This window comes from Alosa sapidissima, chromosome 14 (assembly GCF_018492685.1).
Source record: "Alosa sapidissima isolate fAloSap1 chromosome 14, fAloSap1.pri, whole genome shotgun sequence".
Classification (NCBI taxonomy): Eukaryota; Metazoa; Chordata; class Actinopteri; order Clupeiformes; family Clupeidae; genus Alosa; species Alosa sapidissima.
In genome coordinates this window covers 5,572,559-5,594,762 of record NC_055970.1, presented here as the reverse complement: position 1 = coordinate 5,594,762, position 22,204 = coordinate 5,572,559, and the positions used below count along the sequence as shown (strand labels likewise).

Below are 22,204 nucleotides of genomic sequence, written 5' to 3'. Positions count from 1 at the left end.
ATTAAGTATAGCCTACTTACCTACCCAGTCAGTTTTGGTAGGCTATCCTTTCGGTCCGATGAAGTTTGCAGTATGAGCTGGAAGTAGGCCTGTGGTAGCTATATAAATCTGACAAACTTTTTCTTTAGTATTTGCCACTCGAAATTGAGGATCAGAGGCGTAGCGCGTGGATATCACGCGGAACGGAGCAGAGCTCTCTGAATAAGATCGGGTTGAAATTGCAAAGCAATGCCTTAGGCTATATGTCAATAGGCTATCCTACACCTAATAACCAAAACACATGTCATTTGTTCTCCAGCGGCATCCCATAGGGTGGAGAATATAAAGGCAGGGGTTTCAGACTATTCTCCTTCATAAAGTCTCTATAATAATAATAAATAATCACTATCAATGGAGCTCAATGTCGACCACTTCCTCACTCCACTTTAGAGGTTCTGCCTATTAGTCCTTGAGGCAGAGGGGTTGGTCGGTATCATCTGAGGGGAATAAGTCTCGTGATTTTGGCAAGTTATAGGCTATACCCTAGAGTTGGAAAAGAAGTGATATTGCATTGTAGAAGCTTTTTGTTTGTTTTCACCCTGCTTATATCTATTATACGCTTGCAGGGATATATTACAGGTGAATAAGCTAAACATCTCAACTAGATATCCCCCCCCCCCACAAAACTTCCACAGCTGATTATTTACATAATGCCAAAACTAATTGTATTGGAAGTTTTCTGAAATATTAGGTATGAATATGTAAATGACCCATTATCTAATGAAATATGCAATAATTTCAAGTACACAAATGTTAACATTGGATAAAGTCAGGTTCAAAATTCTTCTATTGTTTTTCATTTTGGTGACATTAGAGTGAAATGTTATTCCTGAAATGCTGCATTTTTGAGAATGTCTTGATAGATCTGCTGAAAACCCATGTTGTAATTTCAGAACTTTTATTTTCCATACTATAGGTTACAAATCATATACAACCTCCTCTAAAAAGAAGTTGAGAGGTGTGAACATGGCGATAATAGATATTGTTTAATGGCTACTGATAGTATTTTGATCTACTCTTTGACCACTGAAACGTATGGTTCTGGACTTAATAACCATGGGAAATTGAGGGTCCTAATGTCATGTTAAGAACCATTGGCTTATTTCATTACCGTTGCACCATGTGCCCCAACCGGAGATGCTGCTGTAAATTAGTCAGCAAGGACCAGAGTAATTACACATAACTGAGGAAAGCCAATGATGCAAATGAGTCCCTGAACTGACAGAATATACTTTGGGCTCCTTGAAGGATTAGAAAGCAAGACAGCTTTGGTTATTTATTCTTATCCTCTCAATTTTGCTTTGTTCATCACTAATCACATCCTTGAACCCATTGGCTGGAATTGGAGTGCTGTCATTTTTCGGGAAGCTAACCAGTAAATGTCGGCTTCTCTTGGTTGGTCTGCAATAAGATACAACCAAACAGGTTTACCAAGTATTGCCATCACACAAAAACAACGTTAATATTAACACATTTTAATGAAAAGTACATGAGCACTTATGTAGTGGAACAATATCAAATGTATATGCTGTAATTAAGACAATGTAACATGATCACTGCATACTGGTAGTTCTGTTAGGTATGTTAAAAAATAATGAATATTAAAGTTGTAAAAATTGATTGATTGATATCTATCATATAGGCCTAAGCATAAAAAATAACTGAATAACATGAGAATTTCCTGACACATTCACCAGAGTTTTACATCGTTGTCAATTGAAATTCTGGTTAATGAGCTTATTGTGCAAATTCCTTAGGAGTGTGGAGATGTTACAGTTCACAATTAGTGTTACTGAATCATTCAGCAACTCACCTAAAACTATAACAAATATTAGCACGTAAAAATAAATGAAATTACATATTTGTCAACTGGGTTATATATATGTTTCCCTTTAGAAAATAAGGCTGCTTGGAATATTTATGTTAACCTTATGTCTATGTAAACAGACTTTTATAAAGTGACAAACAACAAGAGATCATAGACTAGAAGAAAAGAAATTGGTCCTTCATTTTAACTTGATTTGGTTTTGTCTGGCACTAGTGAGGGCAACACACCCTTTCACACATACAGCCCCACTCTATACTCTCCCCCACCCCTTTTTAAAAAAGTACTTTAAAATACAACAGTAAAATACAACAGTATCCTGCAAAGTAATTTTAAGTGTGCATCGGATGTCAACTAAAGATAATAAGTGGACCTACATTTATGTAGTGTAGATCATTTCAAGCAAATGTATATGTATGTTAAAACATTTCAAAGCATGTCTGACTGTAACTACCCTTCTCAGATTGATTAATCCCTACCATTTGGCAAATGATATTTCAACTAGGATGAGCACTTTCGCTGCTACAATACTTGGTTTATGCAGATGGCAGTTTCCCTGTTCAGTAAGTGACCTTTTTAAGAGTGTCATAACCTCCATACTACATTGTAGATAAGCATATGGCATAAAAACATCCAGTTTTACTTCTAATTGTCTGTATGATGTCTTTGTGTGTGTGTGTGTGTGTGTGTGTGTGTGTGTGTGTGTGTGTGTGCGTGTAGTGATGTAGTGCTCAGTAGAGCTCACTTAGGCCAGCAGTTTTTCGAGCTTTCTGCATTAGAGCTCGAAGTTGGAATTGTTTACGAGAGAGAATCCGTACATGCTGTAAAAAAAAACAAAAAAACATTCAAATAGTCAGTACAATCCTAGCTGGCTGAAGGGCTATAATGGGGCTAATCCAAGCTGTTGGGTGATGTTTACTCACCTTGAGGAAGACCTCCAGATCGATGACCCCTCTGCGGAGAGCCTCTCCCAGGTAAAAGATGGTGTCCTCTATGGCATTCTCCTCTGAATACAGGTTCAGTATCTGCCTATAGAGGGGCGCCGTGGGAACGATGACGTCATCAATGTCGCCCCTCTCTGACTGGTTGTCCATCTTCTCCAGCACCGCTTTCATATCATCGTCCTTCTGCTTGAGGAGGTCAATGTTCCTGTCCACATCCGTCTGAAGGCATGAAACACACAACACACATGCATACATGAACATATATGTATACACACACTACACACAAGCAGGAACACACAGACACACAGATTAGCCTCAGAGTACACCTAGCCTCCATGATGGACCAAACTCAGGATCAGAGATGTACACTATTATCCCCTGAGGTGAGGCTTTGTAAAAATAAGACCCCTTTCTATAAAAGATATATTTTATAATTATAGCCTACTGTAGAATTCTGGCTGTATGCTGATGTGTCTGTACCACGATGTGTTTCATGTGCCGATGTATCTTTGTTTGTCCACACCCGGGTGTGACCATGCATAAACTAATTGAGAACATAAATGCACACTGTGACTGAGTGCCCTCACTACGGTTGAGTATGCACTCGGACTGCCATACCAAAGAGCCTGGCTCTTTGCCGTTGCGGTCAAGCTGCAAGTTTAGTACCCCGGAGACCCGGACTCGAGGCCTGGCTCTCTCTCCCTCTGATGTTAAGGTCAAGCTTCAGGTTTAGTACCCCAGAGACCTGTATTCGAGGCCCCGACTCTCCCTTGGCTACACACTCACACGTGTTAGAGGGTTTTTTCCCTTAGTGTGCTACATAAGATGCCCAAGTAAACAGCAAGATCAGATTTACTAGTTAACAGATCAGAGTGCCCAAGCTCGATTAGGACTTGGTGCCTCTAGGTCTGCAGTCATAACACAGTCCTGGCCTGTTCTGGTCCTGTTCTTAGGCCATGGTCAAGGTATTCCCATTTATGGTCGGTTCGGTTTTGTACAATTGGTGACAACTGCCACATTGCCAATTTACAATTCTTGCTATTTCTCAGGGACTTTAAGATGGATCTACAAAGCGATTGAGATGGATCTACAGAGCGGCTGAGATGGATCTACAGAGCAGCTGAGATGGCTCTACAGAGTGAGTGAGATGGCTCTACGGCTTGGACTCGCACTTCCGTCAATTGCCGAGCGCGGTCTTCAACCAGCAACTGTTAGACTCTGAAGTCTGACTGTTAAACACTCATTAACTTTGTCTTTTACTATTTTACCATCTACAATAACTCACTTTACTTATGATTCTGATCCTCACTTGATTTATGATCCCACCCTTCAAGCTTTATTTGCGTGCGACTTCAATACAGACATTGGTACGAAAACACAACGCAACATTTTCCTTGGGCAACCAAAGAATCCAACAGTAGACAGTTCTCAAGAGTCGGGGTGGGATCCGGAAAGGACCACGGGGCGGGAATCGAACCCGGGTCGCCGGCGTATGGTGCAGGTGCCCCAGCCAGTTGCGCCACGGCTGGGGCCATAGTACAGATATTCTTTAAAGTAATATTAAAACTAAACATGTTCTTCTCATCCTCCCCTCCCTCACCATCTCTTGTCCAATTCTGCTTATCATGTCCTCCAACCTCTGATGACCTCTCTTCAGGTCCTCCTCTGTCTTCTTAAGGGCATCGAGCTCAGCCTGGGCGCGGTCCATCTCTTCCTTCATCCGCCAGCGCAGCTTATCGCTCACCGCCGACACCAGGGACGCCCTGATGGTGTCCTCGCCAATGGTGGCATCACGAGCAGGGCCTTAAAACAACACACACACACACACACACACACACACACACACATACACACACACACACATATGCGCACACACACACACATATATGCACACATACACACACACAAAAGTACAAGCAAGTCATTCGTTGTTATGGAGTGGACAGATTTAAGACATTCAGAGGACAAACAATGACCAGGGAGTGTGTCCATACCTATGGTGGCACTGGGTGTTGTGGGGGTGAAGTGTCCCGGGCCTGGGCTGGGAGGGTAGCTGCCGGCGGCAGGATAGGGGTAACCCTGAAAACTGCTCGATCAAGATCGAGATAAAGAACTTTGTATGATGTGCATTAAGAAAACGGCTTTTTATCTAGACTTTGTTAGACTAGACTATTACAGATACAAAGACTTTCAGTACAGAAAAGCTGTGCCTCATTGTCAGTTAGCACTGAACAGCATTGAACTTTGACTTGGGTAGTAAAGGTCGCACCTGGGGTTGGGTGAGCGTGGGGGACCATAGGAGGCAGTTGGGCCTGGCATATAGGCAGCTAGAGAGTTAAAAGTTTAACAAAATTTTAAACAAAAAAAGTTTAATAACTGGTTAACATCAACACAAGAAAATAGCAAAAAATAAAATAATGAGATCAAACTCAAATGGGTTATACAGTGATTGCAGTTTGAGTCAGTTTGATTCATAATTATGATTCCAGCCGTTTAAAATATTTATTTTTAGTTTTAATGTGATATGGGGTGTAGCATAGGTGTCCAACTGTAATTCAGTTAGTTAGAGCGGACAGTACTTAAGAGTGAATCATTCAGTGAAAGTACAGCGGCAAACTGTGGTGAGTAACAGAGTTACAGGTCAAATGCCCTGCCTCATGTCATTCCCATATGTAGATAAATACCTTCGTTCAGAACTTTGAATGTATCTGAGTAAGATTGTACAAATATCATTGAGAAGAAATTCTCTAGCTGGGAGAGATAGCCTGGGTTAGAGTCTAAAAATTGACCCAGGTAGAGTCTTGTGCAGTTGTTATGTGTAACTCACCAGCGGTTGGGCCTGCTGTCTGGAAGGGCTGGTACGGAGTTTGTGTGGTAGGTCGCGAGAAGACAGGTGGCTCCTCCCCAAAAACCAAAATCAACACCTGGATTAAGCTGAACAGGTCTGACTGCGGCTACGAGAGCACAGAAGGGGAGAAGGGATCACGAGACATACAGTTGTGAGAATAAGTTTATGAACCCATGCTAAAGTTGACTAAAAAGAGGAATAAGAAAAATCATCTTTTGGAAATTGATCTTAATGCCTTAATTAAAAAAAAAGTAGAAAAATCCAAATTTTAAGGACACCAAATTTCTTTGTAAATGAATAATGTATAGTATATAAATAAATGTTATTCCTCAAAATACAGGGGGCATAAGTATACACACCCTTATGTTAAATTCCCATAGAGGTAGGCAGATTTTTATTTTTAAAGACCAGTTATTTCATGGATCCAAGATGCTATGCATCCTGATAAAGTTCCCTTGGCCTTTGGAATTAAAATAGCTCCACATCACATACCCTTCACCATACCTAGAGATTGGCATGGGATACTTTCCATAAGATCTTCTCTCATTGCAAAACCAGCTATTAGGCTAACTGAAATAAAACTACTTTTTTTTGCAGTGATGACGTTGACGAGCTTAGACCCGCGGTACTAGGCGTCACTGACTGCGGTATTGTGGTAATGAGGTTACCGTCCCAGCCCTAATGGGAATGTGTCCAAGGCCACACCAAAGCCCTCTATGCGGCTGATATCCTCTGAACAAACACGCGCTAACTCGGACTGAAGAAACAACAAAACCCAGTCAAAAGATATAAGACACATTTAAGAGTACACACTCTGAGTACATCGGAGGGTGCGTGATGGGGCAGAGAGGGCACCCTGGTTAAAACCAGACTCAATCGCTTTGTGAATAGAGTCTGGGAACTCAGGATTGGGAAAGAATTCCAATACTAGCATGGTGACGGGTGTACACTCTCCATTATCTTTGAAATCATTGGTCCTGCCTAACTAATCACATTGCTCAGGGATTCCTAACTACCTCGCCTAAACTTTACAAACTGACAATAAACAGCATGTCTGTAGGCCTACCTTTGCTGTAAATAAATGTACACGTTCTGTTTGTATGCCTTGCTACTATGGTTTACCACAGCCACTTCCAATTTTGAAACTATAGTGTCATCCCCTCTTGTCGCTAATTGGGCCTGACCTTTTCTGGGGTCTGATGGAAACGTTAGTGAATTATGGTGTTCCAGACTAGTATTTCCCTGAAAGGAGTGACAACAATATAATAATAATAAACAATGCTAATGTCGACATGAACAAATAACACAGTCAAAGGATGACAACAAATATGAGGACTATGCCCAATATCCAAGCCCTCTCAAAACTAGTGAAATCAGGAAATAACACATGACAAAAGTTGTCCACAGGAGGCAGACCACTGACAAACAGTGATGATGCTCGGGACTCACATGTTTCCATTCATGCAGGTAGGGCAGGTAGACTTTGCCATTGGCATCCACATGTTTCCCTGTCTTGATCATCATGGTGCTGGTGGGCCTCACAAAGCAGATGGGGGGGTTATAGGGGTAGGTGTCCAGCAGCCACACACAGATGGGGATGTTGTAAGTATTTCCTAAGGATAAAAAAGAAAATATTCTTTCCTGAGTGACACACACAAGCACAGAGGGTACATTGAGAGCACACCCCCATTTGCACACTTCTGGGAGAAACATAACAGAGCTACTTTAAGTATCTAACATAAGACTATGTAGCCTACTGTAAATATAAAGGGATATTTTTATCCCCATGCTATAGTCTTCCATCTGAGTCATTTGCTGGATAATAACTTCCCAAACAAAGATTTGTAACCTCTCCCATCAAGGACAAGATCTACACAATGTGCCTTATGTTGTGTCTACCATGGCATATTTTGTCTGACTTTAAATTACAAACTAAAAAAAAAAAAAAAAGAGGAACTGGCTTCAAGGACAAAAACAATTCATCATTAATTTGGATGAATATGCTACAATACTCTATGCTTAAAAGCAGACATCATTTTCTGGTCAATAATAAAAGGGCATACTTCAAAGTGTTCATTCAAAGCATTCATGACTCTTTTGGTTCCATTTGTTTTACCTCTGTAGCTGACGGGGACAGTCCCTGCCAGGCTCATCAACTCCCTGCTGGATCCATCATTAAACACTGAGAGAAAGTGAGACCAGAAAAAATCAAATTCACAACAAACAAATGCCTTTAAAAAACATTATGACACAGTGCAGTTCCTGCAATGCTGTAGTTTCATAATAGGTTCAGAAGAATTATTTTGTTTATCAATTCAATTCAATATGTTTTACTGGTATGACTGCATTGTACAATACTCCCAAAGCATTAAAAAAGGAATACAAATAGTTCATATTAGCCTAGTAATAATAGTAATGCCAATAATAACAATAATAATGAAAGAAAGTATAACAAAGAAGTAATACAATCCCAAAGAATGAAAGAAATGAATCAAAGGTTAAAGCAAAAACATTTTGAAGAGCATGACCTCATTGGTTAGAGGTTGCAATGTTTCTTTTATGATATGCTGCTTCTTATACTTATACGTTTATACTTATACTTATATTTACCATTTCTGCTGTAAATGCATGTTGTGTGTGATGTCTGTATGCTACCGAGACCCTTGAATTTCCCCTTGGGGGATCAATAAAGTATCTATCTATCTATCTATCTATCTATCTATCTACTATAGTTTCTAGTTTATTTTACAGTTTCTTTCTTCTTTTACTTCTCCTCAGATATATCTTAGTTTCCCTTTATTTGTGTGCTCTGTGATCTCTTGGTGTATACTGCTGAAATTCAACTGCACTTTGGTTACAGTGAGGGCACAGCCTGACCCTGGTCTGTTTGTGCCTTCCACATTCTATGAATAGATTGTTTATCTTGCATGAGATGGGATGCTGCTAAGACTAATTTTCTATGAAAATGAAAATAACCACTCAAAGAGGGCCTTTTTGTCCTACCATATGAATCCATAACAGGTTTGAGATCCTTGTACTGAGTGATGACATGATTGATTTCCCGCACTGTCAGATCCCTGTATTTGTAACCCTGTGCATGCAAAAAGTGGAGAAATCGTACTTCAGATCGTAGGTTAAAGTGAGGAAACTGCTGTTTTTACAAATGCACACACATTACTATATTTAGTTGGATACCGTAAACATAAGCCATTTAGACAACAAAAGGTAGCGTACGTACAAACCAAGACGGAAAAAAGTTCAGCACAGAGAATAGCATACGAGCTAAAACTACACATTATGCGGCTATACAAGTAGATCAAGATTTTTTAATATGGTTATCCTACAAAGCAGTTAGCTTGTTACACCACTATGGCGTCGCCAAACAACGTTAAGTAAAAGGCCTAAATCTGAATGAGCAAATGTAGGCTAAACATGACCAAAGAAGTTTAGCAAATTCGAGCTCACCTTTGCCAGCATTTTTCGGAGTACATTTTCGTTGACTGCCATAATCATCAACTAGTCCCAAAATAAGAAAGGACAAAAATAGGCCTATAGCCAACGTTTTATTTCACTTCTTCGCTGCGACAGACTAGGCTATGTGTTCTTTGATCACACGGACATTATTTCGATGAAAGCAGACAACACATTCTATCGTCAACAAACTGGAAAACTTCCTCATAGTTTCTGCTCAGCTGACTGAATGGACAATGAGGGCGTGTTCGCGATACACAGTGTGTGCGCACTAAAAATGACCAAAACTGCTATGGTAAGTCTGTCAGCGGCAACAACGGCAAACTTTCCATCGATTGTGTAGTAACATCTAAAACCATTGGTTTGTCTATGACTAATGTTTTTTTTAGAATTTCAGGTCACATAGCCTATGCTATAGTGTGACAGTGATTCTTGAGATTAGGGACAAAATATGTCCGCCACATAAAACAAGGTTTCGGGGTAAAACATATTGAACAATATTAATTTGAAAAACTACTCTTAAACTAAGTCTTATTCAGGACAAGGGTTGCACAACAAGGCATGATTTCATGTTGCCTCATAAATAGATTGTTCTAAATGATATAGGCCAAATAGTCAGATTTCCTCATAGCCTACCTTAAAAAGATCTAAAAGTAATGTAAAATGTATGATTATAATGTAAATAGTTAGCCTACGTAAATAATGTCAGCCTATTCATCAGTAATTTCGAAATTTAAAAGTCGATATGTTTTTAACTTTTTTTTTGTACTTTTGTGTCAATTGGACTTGTGTCCGGAGTTTTGGTCAACACCATCAGACAGGCAACAGATACTAAAAAGATACAGGTAACAGATAGGTCCTACTAAAAAAAAAATGATTCCTGTAAGAAATACATGTGATAGACTATAAGACTTTTGTCAACTCTGTCAGATGTCAACACCATTAGGATTTGTGGCAACACCATCAGAATTTGTTTTAATCTGCTTTCACTTTGACATTGAGGGATCATTCAATGTCAATTCAACCAGGGCCCACGCACTTAGGTCTCAAACAAATCTGGAAAAATTGCCAGGTGTAGGCCTACCTATGTTACCCAAGAGACACACTCTAAAATTACTTTTATGTAAGATCAATACTTTCCAAGATACAGTTTTACAGGGGGAGGGGGGTGTCGATTTTGTTCGGCCTCTTTTTTTTGTCAAAGTTGACAAGCCCATAGCGCAAGAACTAAACCATGTAGGAGGCTTACATTTTGCATGCTGGTACATAGGAATAGTATGTTTGGTCTGGATGATCCTGCATGGTCATAGCTGTCCCTCAAAGTTGATCAACATTTTATTGGAGTTTTAGGCTGGGCTCTGTTTAGGCCTTCAGAAGACATATTTGTACTCAACATAGGCTCTAGATTTATTTTCCTTACTGAGATAAGTGAACACTCTTACAAAAAGCAATGAACAGAAAATAAATTCCTTCAGGGTCTGAACAGCAGACCTCACAAGTCTGAAAAATCATTTTGGTTCTCATTTTCAGAGCACGCAAACACCTTGTGGGAATATACAAAGATTTTTTTATATTTTTTTCTTTATTCTCCATGATCCATTCTTTTTAAAAACACCAATTTGTCTTATGCTGTCTTACTGTCTTATGCAAATCTTTCTTTTTTACTTTCCACCCTGAACATGGGCAAAATGCACCATTGCAGAGATTCTGTTAATGTGCTTGTTCAACCACATTCAACCTGTTCAACCACGCAGAGATTCTGCTCATGTGGGTGTTATGTCGTTCACACATATGACTGCATAATGTCCGCAGGTTAGCATCATATCTGAATCAATCACCCGATATGTCGGACCTCCGTTTGACAAAGATCCGCATATGCAGAGGTTTTGTCTGAAAGCAGCTATTGGTTAGATCTATCCAATTGTGTGCAGAGGCATTTTCCCGCTACAAGCATACTTGCAAGTGATGCGACCCCACTCAGAGTGAGGCAGAAGTGCCATTAAGAGTTTATGTGCCATTCAAATGATTTTGGAAACGTTATTTAAGGTAAAAAATATTTAGTGCTGCTTTAATCTCTGTAGTAAACAATTTGAATAATTGGAACCAATACTACAATATTTTCTTTGTATAAGCAATTGAAGATCAAAAATGTATACCATTCACAATATGGATTATTCCATTCAAGCATCTGGATAAGTTTTCTTCTTGGTACTTTGTCCCCTTCATCAGCAATGTATGGTGCCTTTAACTTTTTCAAAGTCAAACGACTCTTTGATTGCTATGGTAAGAAGTGCATCCATCTCCTACTCCACACCTCTGGGTAGAAAGAGAGTCAGTGAGCAGGTGGAGGCATATGGTATCCGTGAGCTACCCTCCCGCTCATAAAACTCAATGACTGGCCCAAGAGAACCCAAGACTGGGCACTGAGTCCAGGCCTGTCCAGCAGGTCCTTGAAAGTCACATCTGTAGCCTTTTCTGGAAAACATAGAGTCAGAGAGTTAATTTGCACAATTCCCACTAATGAGCTACAGGGCCACTCTTGTTATGGTTATGAATGTGGTTCTTGGCAGATGCTTTTGTCCACCAAAGTGACACCAATAACAATAAACATTAAGAACTAACAGTTCAAAGTAGTCATATAGCCTACATAAAACCATAATAGTAATAGTGATAGATAATTTTAATAGTGATAAATACTTTTAACAGAATAATAACAATATCAAATTGTCACAGTACCACAAACAACCACATAACCGTGACTGTGTAAGGAGAACAATACAAGGTAAGCACATGAGTCTTTAACGCTTTTTGAAAATCGGTCAGTGATCATTATTAAAAGATGGCAGATTATGACATTTTCACATTATACTACAAACCCCTGGTGTTGACAAAGTAAGTTGCCCTTTTCTACAGTCCTAGACACTCCAAGAGCAACAGTAATGTAACACTTAAGACTAAATATCACACAAAGGGGATATTTGTACCCTGGATTGCGATGAGGAACATTTCCCATCCAAACATGGTTTCTTCCTACCTCCTTCTCTGGTTGATTCCTTGTGGGGACCAGGAGATTTTATAGAGGCCCTTAAACGAAGACAGTGACATGTGTTGGTGAAGATGGGTAGGAAGGCCACCCAGTTCCTCTCAACCTGACTCCACAGATTCCCACAGATGTTCATCCCCTCAATGAACTGGTGAATCACACTTGCAGTCCTAAGTAAAGCAAAAGTAACTTTGGAATTAATTTAGGAGAGGATTTGTGAATTAAAAATATAAAGAGGCCATCCTAGAAAATTGAGGGCTCCTTAGTACACCTAAAGGGGTAAGACACTTTTCCAGGGAAAATTAAGATGGGAGAAATTAAGAAGTTTTATGTTCTGTTCGTTGTCCTTGTGTATCATATTAAACGTGTCCATCTAATAGGACCAGGAAATAATTGAAGTATAAAGTAATGCTTGACAAAAAATGCAACTAACTAAATGCCACACATGCAATTCATATTTATCATCATTCATCGGTACTTTTAAAACAGCTTACCTGAAGTAAATATAATACTTCACAACATGATCAAAAATACTGGATATGTCTTTGATTTTTGCAGTAAAAATTCTAAGAACTCCACAATCTGAGATCCAGTCTCCTAGTTCACTGCACAGGGACATAAACTGCTCCTCTGTTACGCACTGCTGAACCTGAAAGAATTAAAAAGTAGCCAAAATTAATTTTTGTGTAAACTGAGGAAGGATTAGTGGTCATCAATGTAAAGCAAATCAGACCAGATAAGGGTTAAGGGTTAGTACCATATTCCATAATATTCTTTATCAAATCAACACAAATATCTTGGAGAGGACATGCATGGTCTCAGATATTTATTTTTTTTGTCAAAAGTGTCTACCTTACCAGTGATGTCCTGTTGATGTCCTGTTGGTTTCCCCTTGGACGGACAGCATAAAGTGTCCAATTTGTCTATTTTTGTAATACTATGCCACCCCAGACAGCTTATTTAATGTAACTATTCAATCTTGAGTTAGCTATAAGTGGGCTATGCAAATATGCATATGCTATATGCATTTTACACATGTTTTAATTTTCTATGATCTTATGTTACAAGTTTGTGATGAATAAAAGGTAAAGAATTGTTTCATATGCAGATTTAAAAAAAAAAAATACCTTCTGTAGATTGTTCTGAACTTTCTCATTAGGAATGTCATGATGGTCAAAGTGTTGTAGGTCTGCTTTTTGAGTGCACATGATCTGAAATAGTGCTGGATGCAGGGCACGGATGCCTGGTCCATTGTGGAGAACAGAGCAGGCTATGAGCATCTCAGCTGTCCTGTATTTCCCATCTTCCAGAGCTGAGAGATCATAAGTGAATAGAAGCTTGTCCTGAGGACCTTCAAAGACACCATAGGTGGATGCCACATCTATCATTAAAAGCCTGTTTTGAATAAAGATGACATGGATTAAACCCCAGTGTTTCCCATACATTGCCTTATTTGTGGCGGCCCACCACAATATCAACACTGACCACCACACAATGATTTTCCAGGTTGTACTAAATTGTGCTTAAATCTGGTTAGCATCATAACCACACTGCGCTAATTTGCTAAAAACTGTTGCATTGAAGTTAATTCTGCAAACCTACCACCACAAATAGAATTCAATTATGTGGGAAACACTGAACTCTATAGCATAACTAGATGTACCGCATAGCGGTACAAAATATGACCGCCGCTCAGTCCTGTACAGCCGTTCCGCGGAAATAAATCACACTTCAATTTGTCTCCATATTTTACTCCATCCCCCACTCTTGAAACTTTTGTTTATGCTTGTTTGGCATGCCTGAGTGTGTGTGTGCGGCTGCACAGAAAGTAGCCTACTGGTGCTGAAAAGGTGAATAGATTGTAGAATAGCCAAAGAAGATGTAGCATTGTTATAAAACCTTTAAAATATCTAAACAATCACAAGTAGGGCAGTTCATCACAGTTCATCCATTGCAACTGGATTGATGAAAGGTCACTTACACCTGTAGGCTACATTGTATTTGGGAAAAGCAAAAGGTAAGAGTGTTTTTCATCTAAAGGTTCAACTTAATGCTTATGCACTAGACTAGGCATACTAGGCGCTCTACCCAATCCTAGAATTTCACATTGCTTGTTTGTAATGAATGCAAAACAGCCTATTGCTGAATGTCTAGGGACGAATGAAGCTGTCCTCCTCCCGACCACCCCATGTACTAGTAGCCTACATGCGCACATATGCACACACAGTGCATAAATAAAGTATACATGCACACATATTCCCTCACGGGATCAAAATAGTATATATGCTTAGGCTATACCTGTGTTTATAGCCTCTTATGTTTATTGCAGGTGAGACATGGAAAAGCAGTTTTAGAGAAATTAGTTAACCTATGGAGAGTGACGGCCTGGTTCATGAAGGGCAGTTATTTGAATTTACCCGCGTAAAACAGAGTGAAATAGCATTTTGTATAGAAACATATCATTGGATACATGTATTATTCTAGCTATACTAAACGGCATAGTGCATGGTATTTCCAACCGAGATACAGCACTTCACGATGACGGCAATGAGTAGCCTAGTTAACAGACAAGACGCAATCTATCTGAAAGTCGACACGTCGAGATTATATTTCAACTTTATTCTCGAAATGTCGAGTTTAATGTCGACATGCTGACTTTAAAGTCAACATGTCGAGTTTAATCTCGCCATGTCAAAAATATTTTTTTTCTTCATGTGTGGCCCTAATACTCCGTCGTACAAAACTGTATCAGACCGGTGTAACGTTGCTAAATCTTCCATTGCACAGAATGACTTTTGTAGCACGTGCAACAAATGACAGTCGAAAGATACAATTACAGTGCTGCTATACATTTGCTTGGTATAACCGCATTTATAGTTTTCTACAAATGCAATCAATCAAATTGGCCTCCATCACTCAACCAACGCTAACGGTAACATTACCTAGGTCCTTATTGATATTATAAGATTAACATACCTGCAGTAAAAACCAAGCATGTCCGATAAACATCCTCTGATTTATTTCGGCTTCAAGAATAAATGGAAATTACATTTAATGTGAACATCATCCTATCCTTATTAGACGTTCTCTGCGGTAAACTACACTCCTTGTATGAAGCGTCCATTGTTTTTCCAACCCACTTTTAACTCAGTCTTTTAACTTCCAACAAAATTACGTCTCACTGCAACGACGCGCCATCTAGTGGACAAACGACTACTTATCGCCAATACTGGAAATACAGCCATGATGATGATGATGAATATTTATTTTGGCTTTCTTTTAATCCTACTGAATTTGTAATTATGTATCGGCCGTTCTAATACCGATAGTATGTGGGCGCCTGTGTGTGTGTGCATGTGTATATGTGTGCACCGCCATAACCTAATTTTTTTTAGACCCCCCCATGGATGAAATTCTACGAAACTTAGCATACCCCCAGAGAATGCCAGGTCAATCATACACATAAAAATTGGTGCAGTTCTGAACATCTTAACTGAAGATAGGGGCGATTAAAGCAGAATAATATTGCATTTTCATTTTTTACCGGGGGGGTGCAAATCACAAATGAGTGATTATGGGCCAGATTGATGTGGGCCCTTGAGAGCAACATACCATAAGATTCTTCATCCTCAGTGCCACGGTTCAGGTAGTTATTTAGGAAAAACTGCTTTTTTTGCGGTTTCGGGGGCCCAGCACGGGGGGAGTGGCCCCCGGGGACGAAACAAACTTTTTCCGTAAAAGTCTAGTGGGGCTACATACCTACCAAATTTCATGTGCCCCGGTGGTTCGGTGTCCCGGGTATCGTTGACCAAAAATTCAGGAAGTAGATGAGGGGGAAAAAAAAAAAAAAAACGTTGACAATCCCTATATGACCGCTTTGCTAGTGGCGGTCATAATTAAAGTGGGCAATAATATCTATAAAAATGCACACTTTCGAGGACATACATTCATACTAGAGGTGCCATTTGTTTTACCTCTGTAGCTGATGGGCACAGTCCCTGTTAGGCTCATCAATTCCCTGCTGGAGCCATCATTAAACACTGAGAAAGTGAGACCAGAAGAGTAGAGGTATATACACATAGGTTTCTCTAGTGTAGTAGCGTTTTTATTTACACATTTAAACACATGAAAAACATGAATGAAACAGCTTCAACACTGACAAGTTTAACATATAGGTTTAGCGTAATTGTTATGTTTATTTTTCTTGCATGGTATACTAATATGCTGCTAAAATGAATTTTGCAACAACAACACCACCACACAAAGACCCAGACATGATTTGAAGTCCAGATTTTCCAACTAGAAAAGGTAGGCTTACACTGGAACATTACTTTCCTGTAAAACTCAATGCAACTTCAGAGTCGGAACTGGAAAACTTTAAGAGTTGTTCGGGATGCACCCAAACATTTGTCCTACCGTATAATTCCATAACAGGCTTGAGACTGTTGTACAGGATAATGACATTAATGATTTCCTGCTTGGTCAGATCATTGCATCTGTAGCTCTGTGTATGTGAAAAAGAGATAGAATTTCATACAGAGAATAGCCAAAAACTATTGCTGGAGTGTTTGCAAATTACATTACATTACATTACATTACATTACATTTGGCTGACGCTTTTTTAACCAAAGCGACTAACAACATGGTAAACAGTAAGTGTTAGAACAATTCTCACAATTTTAGGACAGTTTAAAAAAAACATTAGAGTACAGTAAGAATAAGTGCGTCGGTGAGTGCTGTTTTTAACAGTTACTTGTCAGTTTAAAACGGCTGGTGAGTGCTAGGATCAGTAAGACTTGTTGTAAGTGTTGCTATGAGAGTAGATGTTCTCTAAAGAGCTGGGTCTTCAGGAGTTTTTTGAAAGTGGAAAAGGATGTCCCTGCCCTTGTAGGAACTGGCAGTGTGTTCCACCAACGAGGAACAACAGATGAGAAAAGTTTGGATTGGCTTGAGCGTACCGGTGGTAGAGCTAGACGTTGTTCGTCAGAGGAGCGCAGCGGTCTGGAGGTAGTGTAAGTCTGTATGAGGGCATTCAAGTAGGTGGGAGCAGAACCGGAGACTACTTTGTAGGCAAGCGTTAGAGACTTGAATTTGATGCGGGCCGCCATAGGTAGCCAGTGTAGCTGGATGAGCAGCGGGGTAACATGTGCCCTTTTGGGTTGGTTGTAGACCAGGCGCGCCGCCGCGTTCTGGATCATCTGAAGTGGTTTCACTGCGCAGGCTGGGAGACCTGTCAGGAGGGCATTGCAGTAGTCGAGTCGTGAGATGACTATTGCCTGAACCAGAAGTTGGGTAGCATCTTGAGTCAAGTAAGTCCTGATTTTCCGTATGTTGTAGAGTGCGAAACGGCATGACCGGGCGACTGAGGCAACATGATCTGAGAAGTTTAGTTGGTTGTCGAGAACAACTCCTAGATTTCTTGCAGTCCTGGTCGGAGAAACAGACAGGGAGTCAAATTTGATGTTGATGTCGTGGTGTATGGTAGGTTTAGCTGGGATGACCAGCAGTTCAGTCTTTGAGAGGTTCAGCTGGAGGTGGTGTGCCTTCATCCATGTAGCTATGTCTGAGAGGCAATCCGAGATCCGTGCTGAAACCAGGGGGTCGTCAGGTGGAAAGGACAGATAGAGCTGTGTGTCGTCTGCATAGCAGTGGTATGAGAAGCCGTGCGAACGGATAATCTGTCCCAAGGAGGTGGTGTAGATAGCAAAGAGGAGGGGGCCCAGCACTGAGCCCTGGGGGACCCCTGTGGTGAGATGGTGAGGTGCAGATAGCTGACCAAGCCATGATACGTTAAACGAGTGTCCTGTGAGGTAGGATTCAAACCAGGAGAGAGCAGAACCGGAGATTCCCATGTCAGCGAGTATAGAGAGAAGGATACGGTGATTAACCGTGTCAAAGGCAGCCGATAAGTCAAGCAGAATGAGTACTGATGACCGAGCGGTCGCCCTGGCTTCTTTTAAGTCTTCTGTTACAGACAGCAGAGCCGTTTCAAATATACGCTTAGGCTAATTAATTATAATTGGCCTACTTCACATTAACCTGGGACAGCAATCTGACATACACGGAATGATACTGAGCAATACAGCTGTCGAAGCATAATAATTCTGAAGCTAAAAGGAAAATCTGTGAAGACAGGCAAACATTAGGCAGGCAGGACATAGGACAGGCAAACAAATAATTCGTTTGAAAGTAAAAAAAGAATCTCTACTCTACCCTGTCCTCACTGGTGTAGGTTATGTAGAATAATTTTCAGATAATACCAACAAGAGTGGAGCAATACCGCAATGCCAAATACTGCCACAAGATAATGCCTGCCTCTTTGTGTTACTATCAGGTATAGACTGAGTTTTTACACACAAAATAACATACTTTAGTCAGACACCTGTATCATGGTCGTCTGACTATACTATTTCCATGATAGGCTATACGTAGGCCTACATGAAGGGTATGGTGACACACTATTGTTAAGATATGATGATGGGTGGATAAGGTAGCCTACTTTTAACACAAGCTTAGGCTTTAGTCTAGTTGACAGAAAGGTGAACCCGGAAATGTTGAGTACACCAAAGTTTTATGATAGAAATATATAGTATGGGTCCCCAGCATGCAGAAACTGCCGGATGCTAATTTGTATATGTTGGGCAATTTGTGTAATTAAGCTAATTAGCCTAATCGCCTATATTGATCATATTATAGGAGCTGCTTGGCCAAAATGGACAATGTTAGTATGTTTTTAGGGGTTACTGGAGATGCTGAGTCCATATCTGACATTTTCAAGACTCAAAATCACTATTTAAACATGGTTTGGTCACGTTCTTACTCTCATTAAGCTGATTTTGCTGAGTTTTTGGGGGCGGATTTTTGGAGGATAAAAATGTTCAGTGTTCAGGAATAATTTCAAGTTATTTCTGAATTCCACAATAATTTTGGAAATAGCTATTCACTGGCCCTCTGCTGTGACTCACAATTGAGTAACAAAGGGAAGAACTAGCCTCTACTACTCCTCCTGTCCTCATCCGTTGTCCTGTCGCCATCTTCTCCAGACTCTTCATCCCTGTCCTTCTGCTCTTTTAGCTGTGTGTATATATATATATATATATATATATATATATATATATATATATATAGATATTGCAACATGTAACATCACTGCCTTTGCAGAAACAATAATTAGTACAGGCCAGGCCTGCAGCTGCACAGCTGCACTTTCCAGATACATGTATACACAGTTTTAACCCAGCTTTGCAGTTACTGCTGATAACATCTAACAAATCAGCAGGAGCAACAGGACTTGAATCGAGGGTGGGTGAGTTCCTCTCCTTTCTTCATACCTGTCTTCTTACTCCATCCAAACGCGGTGATATCCACAGCCGGTGGATCAGGGCGGTCTGCTGCTTTCCAAAGCAGCACCTGTAGATGGGCACGTTTTCCATGGAGGAGTAAGTTGCGTTCTGTAGGAGACAGTGTCTTCAGTGCTGGAGGAGCCGGGAGTGGGAGGCCTCACCGCCAGGGATGGATTACTGCACGGGCCTACCGGGCCCAGGGTCAGGGGGCCCTGAAGCCCAAGCCTTTGCATGAAATCGTTGCCTCAATATCAACACATCAGGATGTATGGTGTATGAATCTAATTGAATTTAGTCCATCCCCAAAATGCACCAGTATACAGGAAATCACATCAAACAAATTAAAACATTTTTGAGGAAGGACCCCCAAACCCCCCTTCCACATGCGACAATTAGTGGGGGGCCCTTAATACATCTGGGCCCAGGGGCCCGAAAGTTCATAATCCGTCCATACTCACCGCTAGTTGGAGGCCCAAGCAAAAGGATCCGAAGAGAGCCCTTGTAAGGGGTACTAAGAAGCTTACAGAGGCCTTCAGTAGAAGCCGCGGGAGGACACCAGCCGTCGCCTGGGCCTGAATACGGGAGGAGTGCTAGCCTGAAGAGGATCTCAATGCAGTGGACACGGCGGAGAAGGGCTTCACGCGACCGGGAGAGTGGCCTTGGAAGATGAGGTGGTGACGCCGACCTGGGCGCTGACTTCACCGTGAGAAGACCTTGAGCCCCTGGCCCCGCCAGGCAGCTTTAGGTTGGAGTTGGCGGGGGCCCTGTCTGCGGAGCAGAGCAGAGGTGGAGCGGCAAGGAGGTGGTGCCTTGAGGATGGACGGTTGGCAGAGCAGTTTGAGGCCCGAGACGGTTGGGCAGCTCCGGCGGAAGGGCCCTCTGAAAAACGGAACTAGTGCGTGTGGGAGGCACCATGCTGTGCGGGTGCCTGTTCTTGTTGGCCTGTTCGCCGGCACTCTTTAGAAAAATAAGGGGAAAAGTTTGTTGTGTGAAATCCGATGAGATCAGAGAGAAGGTCTAGGCCTTGGCGCAACCGTGGCGGAGTGGAGCGGCCGGGAGCAGCGGAGGACAGCTATGCGATGAGGCAGCAGAGGAGGGACGCCAACGTCGGTAGCTGTAGCCGATTGCGCAGCGTGGTCCGGCCAGTGGCGTAACTATAGTAGGTGCAGCAAGTGCAGTCGCACCAGGGCCCGTGACCTCCCGGGGCCCGTCGCTACCCCCGCCCTGCCTCCTTTTTTTTTTTTTAGGCCAAGGCTACAGCGCAGCGCAGACGCTTGCAAATAAATGGGGGGTTCAGAGTACATTTGAAAATGTTAGAGCACGGAGAGTGAAGCGTCACTTTGACGAACTATCGGAAGATGAGCGCTTAACCGATGCAGAGAGATACTTCAAAGTGCAGGTATTTAATGCAACTCTGGACAATGTGTTCTGTTACTGGTATAGGATATGTATCATTTTGAGATGCCAACTTTTGCCAGATGTAATTATTTTTGAATATAAAGTATGTAAATCAGGGAAAAATGTCACAATTGAAGATACAGTCTGCCCACATATCTGTGTCACATTTTGAGATGTAAAAGTTGTAGTTTGCCTGTGTAAAAGTAGGGAAGTGGAGTAAACTGCAATGCCAAATACTGCCACAAGGTGATGCCTGCCTCTTTGTTTACTTTGTACAGTATCAGAGTGAGTAGGCTATTTACACACAAAACAGATACTAGTAATAAGTATCATGGTCATCTGACTAGACTATTTATGACTATGATAGGCTACGTCGTACATGAAGGATACAATGACAAATTGGTGTTCAAATATACTAATGGATGGATACAACAGTAGCCTACTTAACAAAATGCCAGATATAGGAACAATAAACTAGGGTAACATGCTCTGCTGGTATATTCTTTTGAAATCACAAAGCTAAAGAGCAAACTATAGTATAGGACAAAATGCTCCTGATTTTTACAGCCTAAATTACATTGTTGGCCACACCAACAAATTAAGAATAACACAATTGGTATTTTTGTACTCATGACACATTTGGTCCCAGGTTAGACTTAGTTGTTTGTCAGCCTAGCCAACTGCTGCAGGGAAGACCAACAGGCTAAACACAGAAGCCCTAAACACAAACTAAATCAGCTTCATGTAGCTTATCACATCAACATGTTTGAATCCATCATATTCTGAAAGTATCCTTCGACACTGCTGGAGTCAACAAGGGAAGCGTAATCCAGAGATAGACTTAAATACAGTAATTTAATGTAGACTAAACTAAATTAAATAAATTTAACATATCAGGATTTACGTTTAACATTCTTTGGAGTACGTTCACGTTGACTGTCGTTGTCTTAACAAGTCCCCCAAAAGGATACAACTTGCCAACTTATTTCACTTCTGCACTGCGACAGACGGTGCCCAAGACTATGCTGAAAGTGAAAGAGAAACATCAAATTATTTTGACTCTGCACTTCCTCATAGTTTTCTGACCATCTGACAGAATGAAAAAATTACCACATCAACCATCTATTAATTGCTAATTCCAATCTCAAAACAGAATAGGCCTACAGGTAGGGATATGCCGAGCGAGGCTTTTGAAACAGTGACACTTTTACAGCCAAACTGGTTTGATGCTTCAAAGCATTTGACAGTCTACTCCACTCCAGGGTCACCAGGCAGACAATATATAGGACTTAT

At 40.9% G+C, this 22,204-nt stretch overlaps 2 protein-coding genes across 3 annotated transcripts; both read right to left on the bottom strand.

The window, feature by feature from the left end:
• Positions 1–1,498: 1,498 nt before the first annotated feature.
• On the bottom strand, positions 1,499–21,926 carry LOC121681464 (tumor susceptibility gene 101 protein-like). Of its 2 annotated transcripts, none has more exons than XM_042061212.1 (10): positions 21,816–21,926; positions 16,587–16,674; positions 16,145–16,210; positions 7,106–7,269; positions 5,636–5,762; positions 5,078–5,135; positions 4,803–4,894; positions 4,409–4,611; positions 2,788–3,027; positions 1,499–2,685 (listed from the first exon to the last, which is right to left on the bottom strand). In XM_042061212.1, the coding sequence occupies exons 1-10, from the start codon at positions 21,822–21,824 to the stop codon at positions 2,596–2,598; spliced, it is 1,137 nt and encodes a 378-aa protein (XP_041917146.1). In that variant the 5' UTR covers positions 21,825–21,926; the 3' UTR covers positions 1,499–2,595. The 2 variants fall into 2 exon arrangements, with proteins under 2 accessions (XP_041917146.1, XP_041917145.1); XM_042061211.1 differs by lacking the exons at positions 16,145–16,210; positions 16,587–16,674; positions 21,816–21,926 and adding exons at positions 7,773–7,838; positions 8,660–8,747; positions 9,122–9,361.
• On the bottom strand, positions 11,052–15,177 carry LOC121681465. The gene is made up of 5 exons (XM_042061213.1): positions 15,147–15,177; positions 13,298–13,565; positions 12,665–12,819; positions 12,112–12,340; positions 11,052–11,602 (listed from the first exon to the last, which is right to left on the bottom strand). Exons 1-5 carry the CDS (start codon positions 15,164–15,166, stop codon positions 11,585–11,587), a joined length of 690 nt encoding a protein of 229 aa, XP_041917147.1. The 5' UTR covers positions 15,167–15,177; the 3' UTR covers positions 11,052–11,584.
• Positions 21,927–22,204: the final 278 nt, after the last annotated feature.

Excerpts from the sequence above, each read along its gene's own strand:
- LOC121681465 (XM_042061213.1), bottom strand. The coding sequence starts at position 15,166 with ATGCTTGGTTTTTACTGCAG. Across the intron at positions 13,566-15,146 it reads ATGCTTGGTTTTTACTGCAG|GCTTTTAATGATAGATGTGG; the intron begins GTATGTTAATCT and ends TATTCAAAACAG. Across the intron at positions 12,341-12,664 it reads AAGTATTATATTTACTTCAG|GACTGCAAGTGTGATTCACC; the intron begins GTAAGCTGTTTT and ends TGCTTTACTTAG.
- LOC121681464 (XM_042061211.1), bottom strand. The coding sequence starts at position 9,169 with ATGATTATGGCAGTCAACGAAAATGTACTCCGAAAAATGCTGGCAAAG. Across the intron at positions 5,136-5,635 it reads GACAGCAGGCCCAACCGCTG|CTGCCTATATGCCAGGCCCA; the intron begins GTGAGTTACACA and ends TTAACTCTCTAG. Across the intron at positions 4,612-4,802 it reads AACACCCAGTGCCACCATAG|GCCCTGCTCGTGATGCCACC; the intron begins GTATGGACACAC and ends TGTTGTTTTAAG.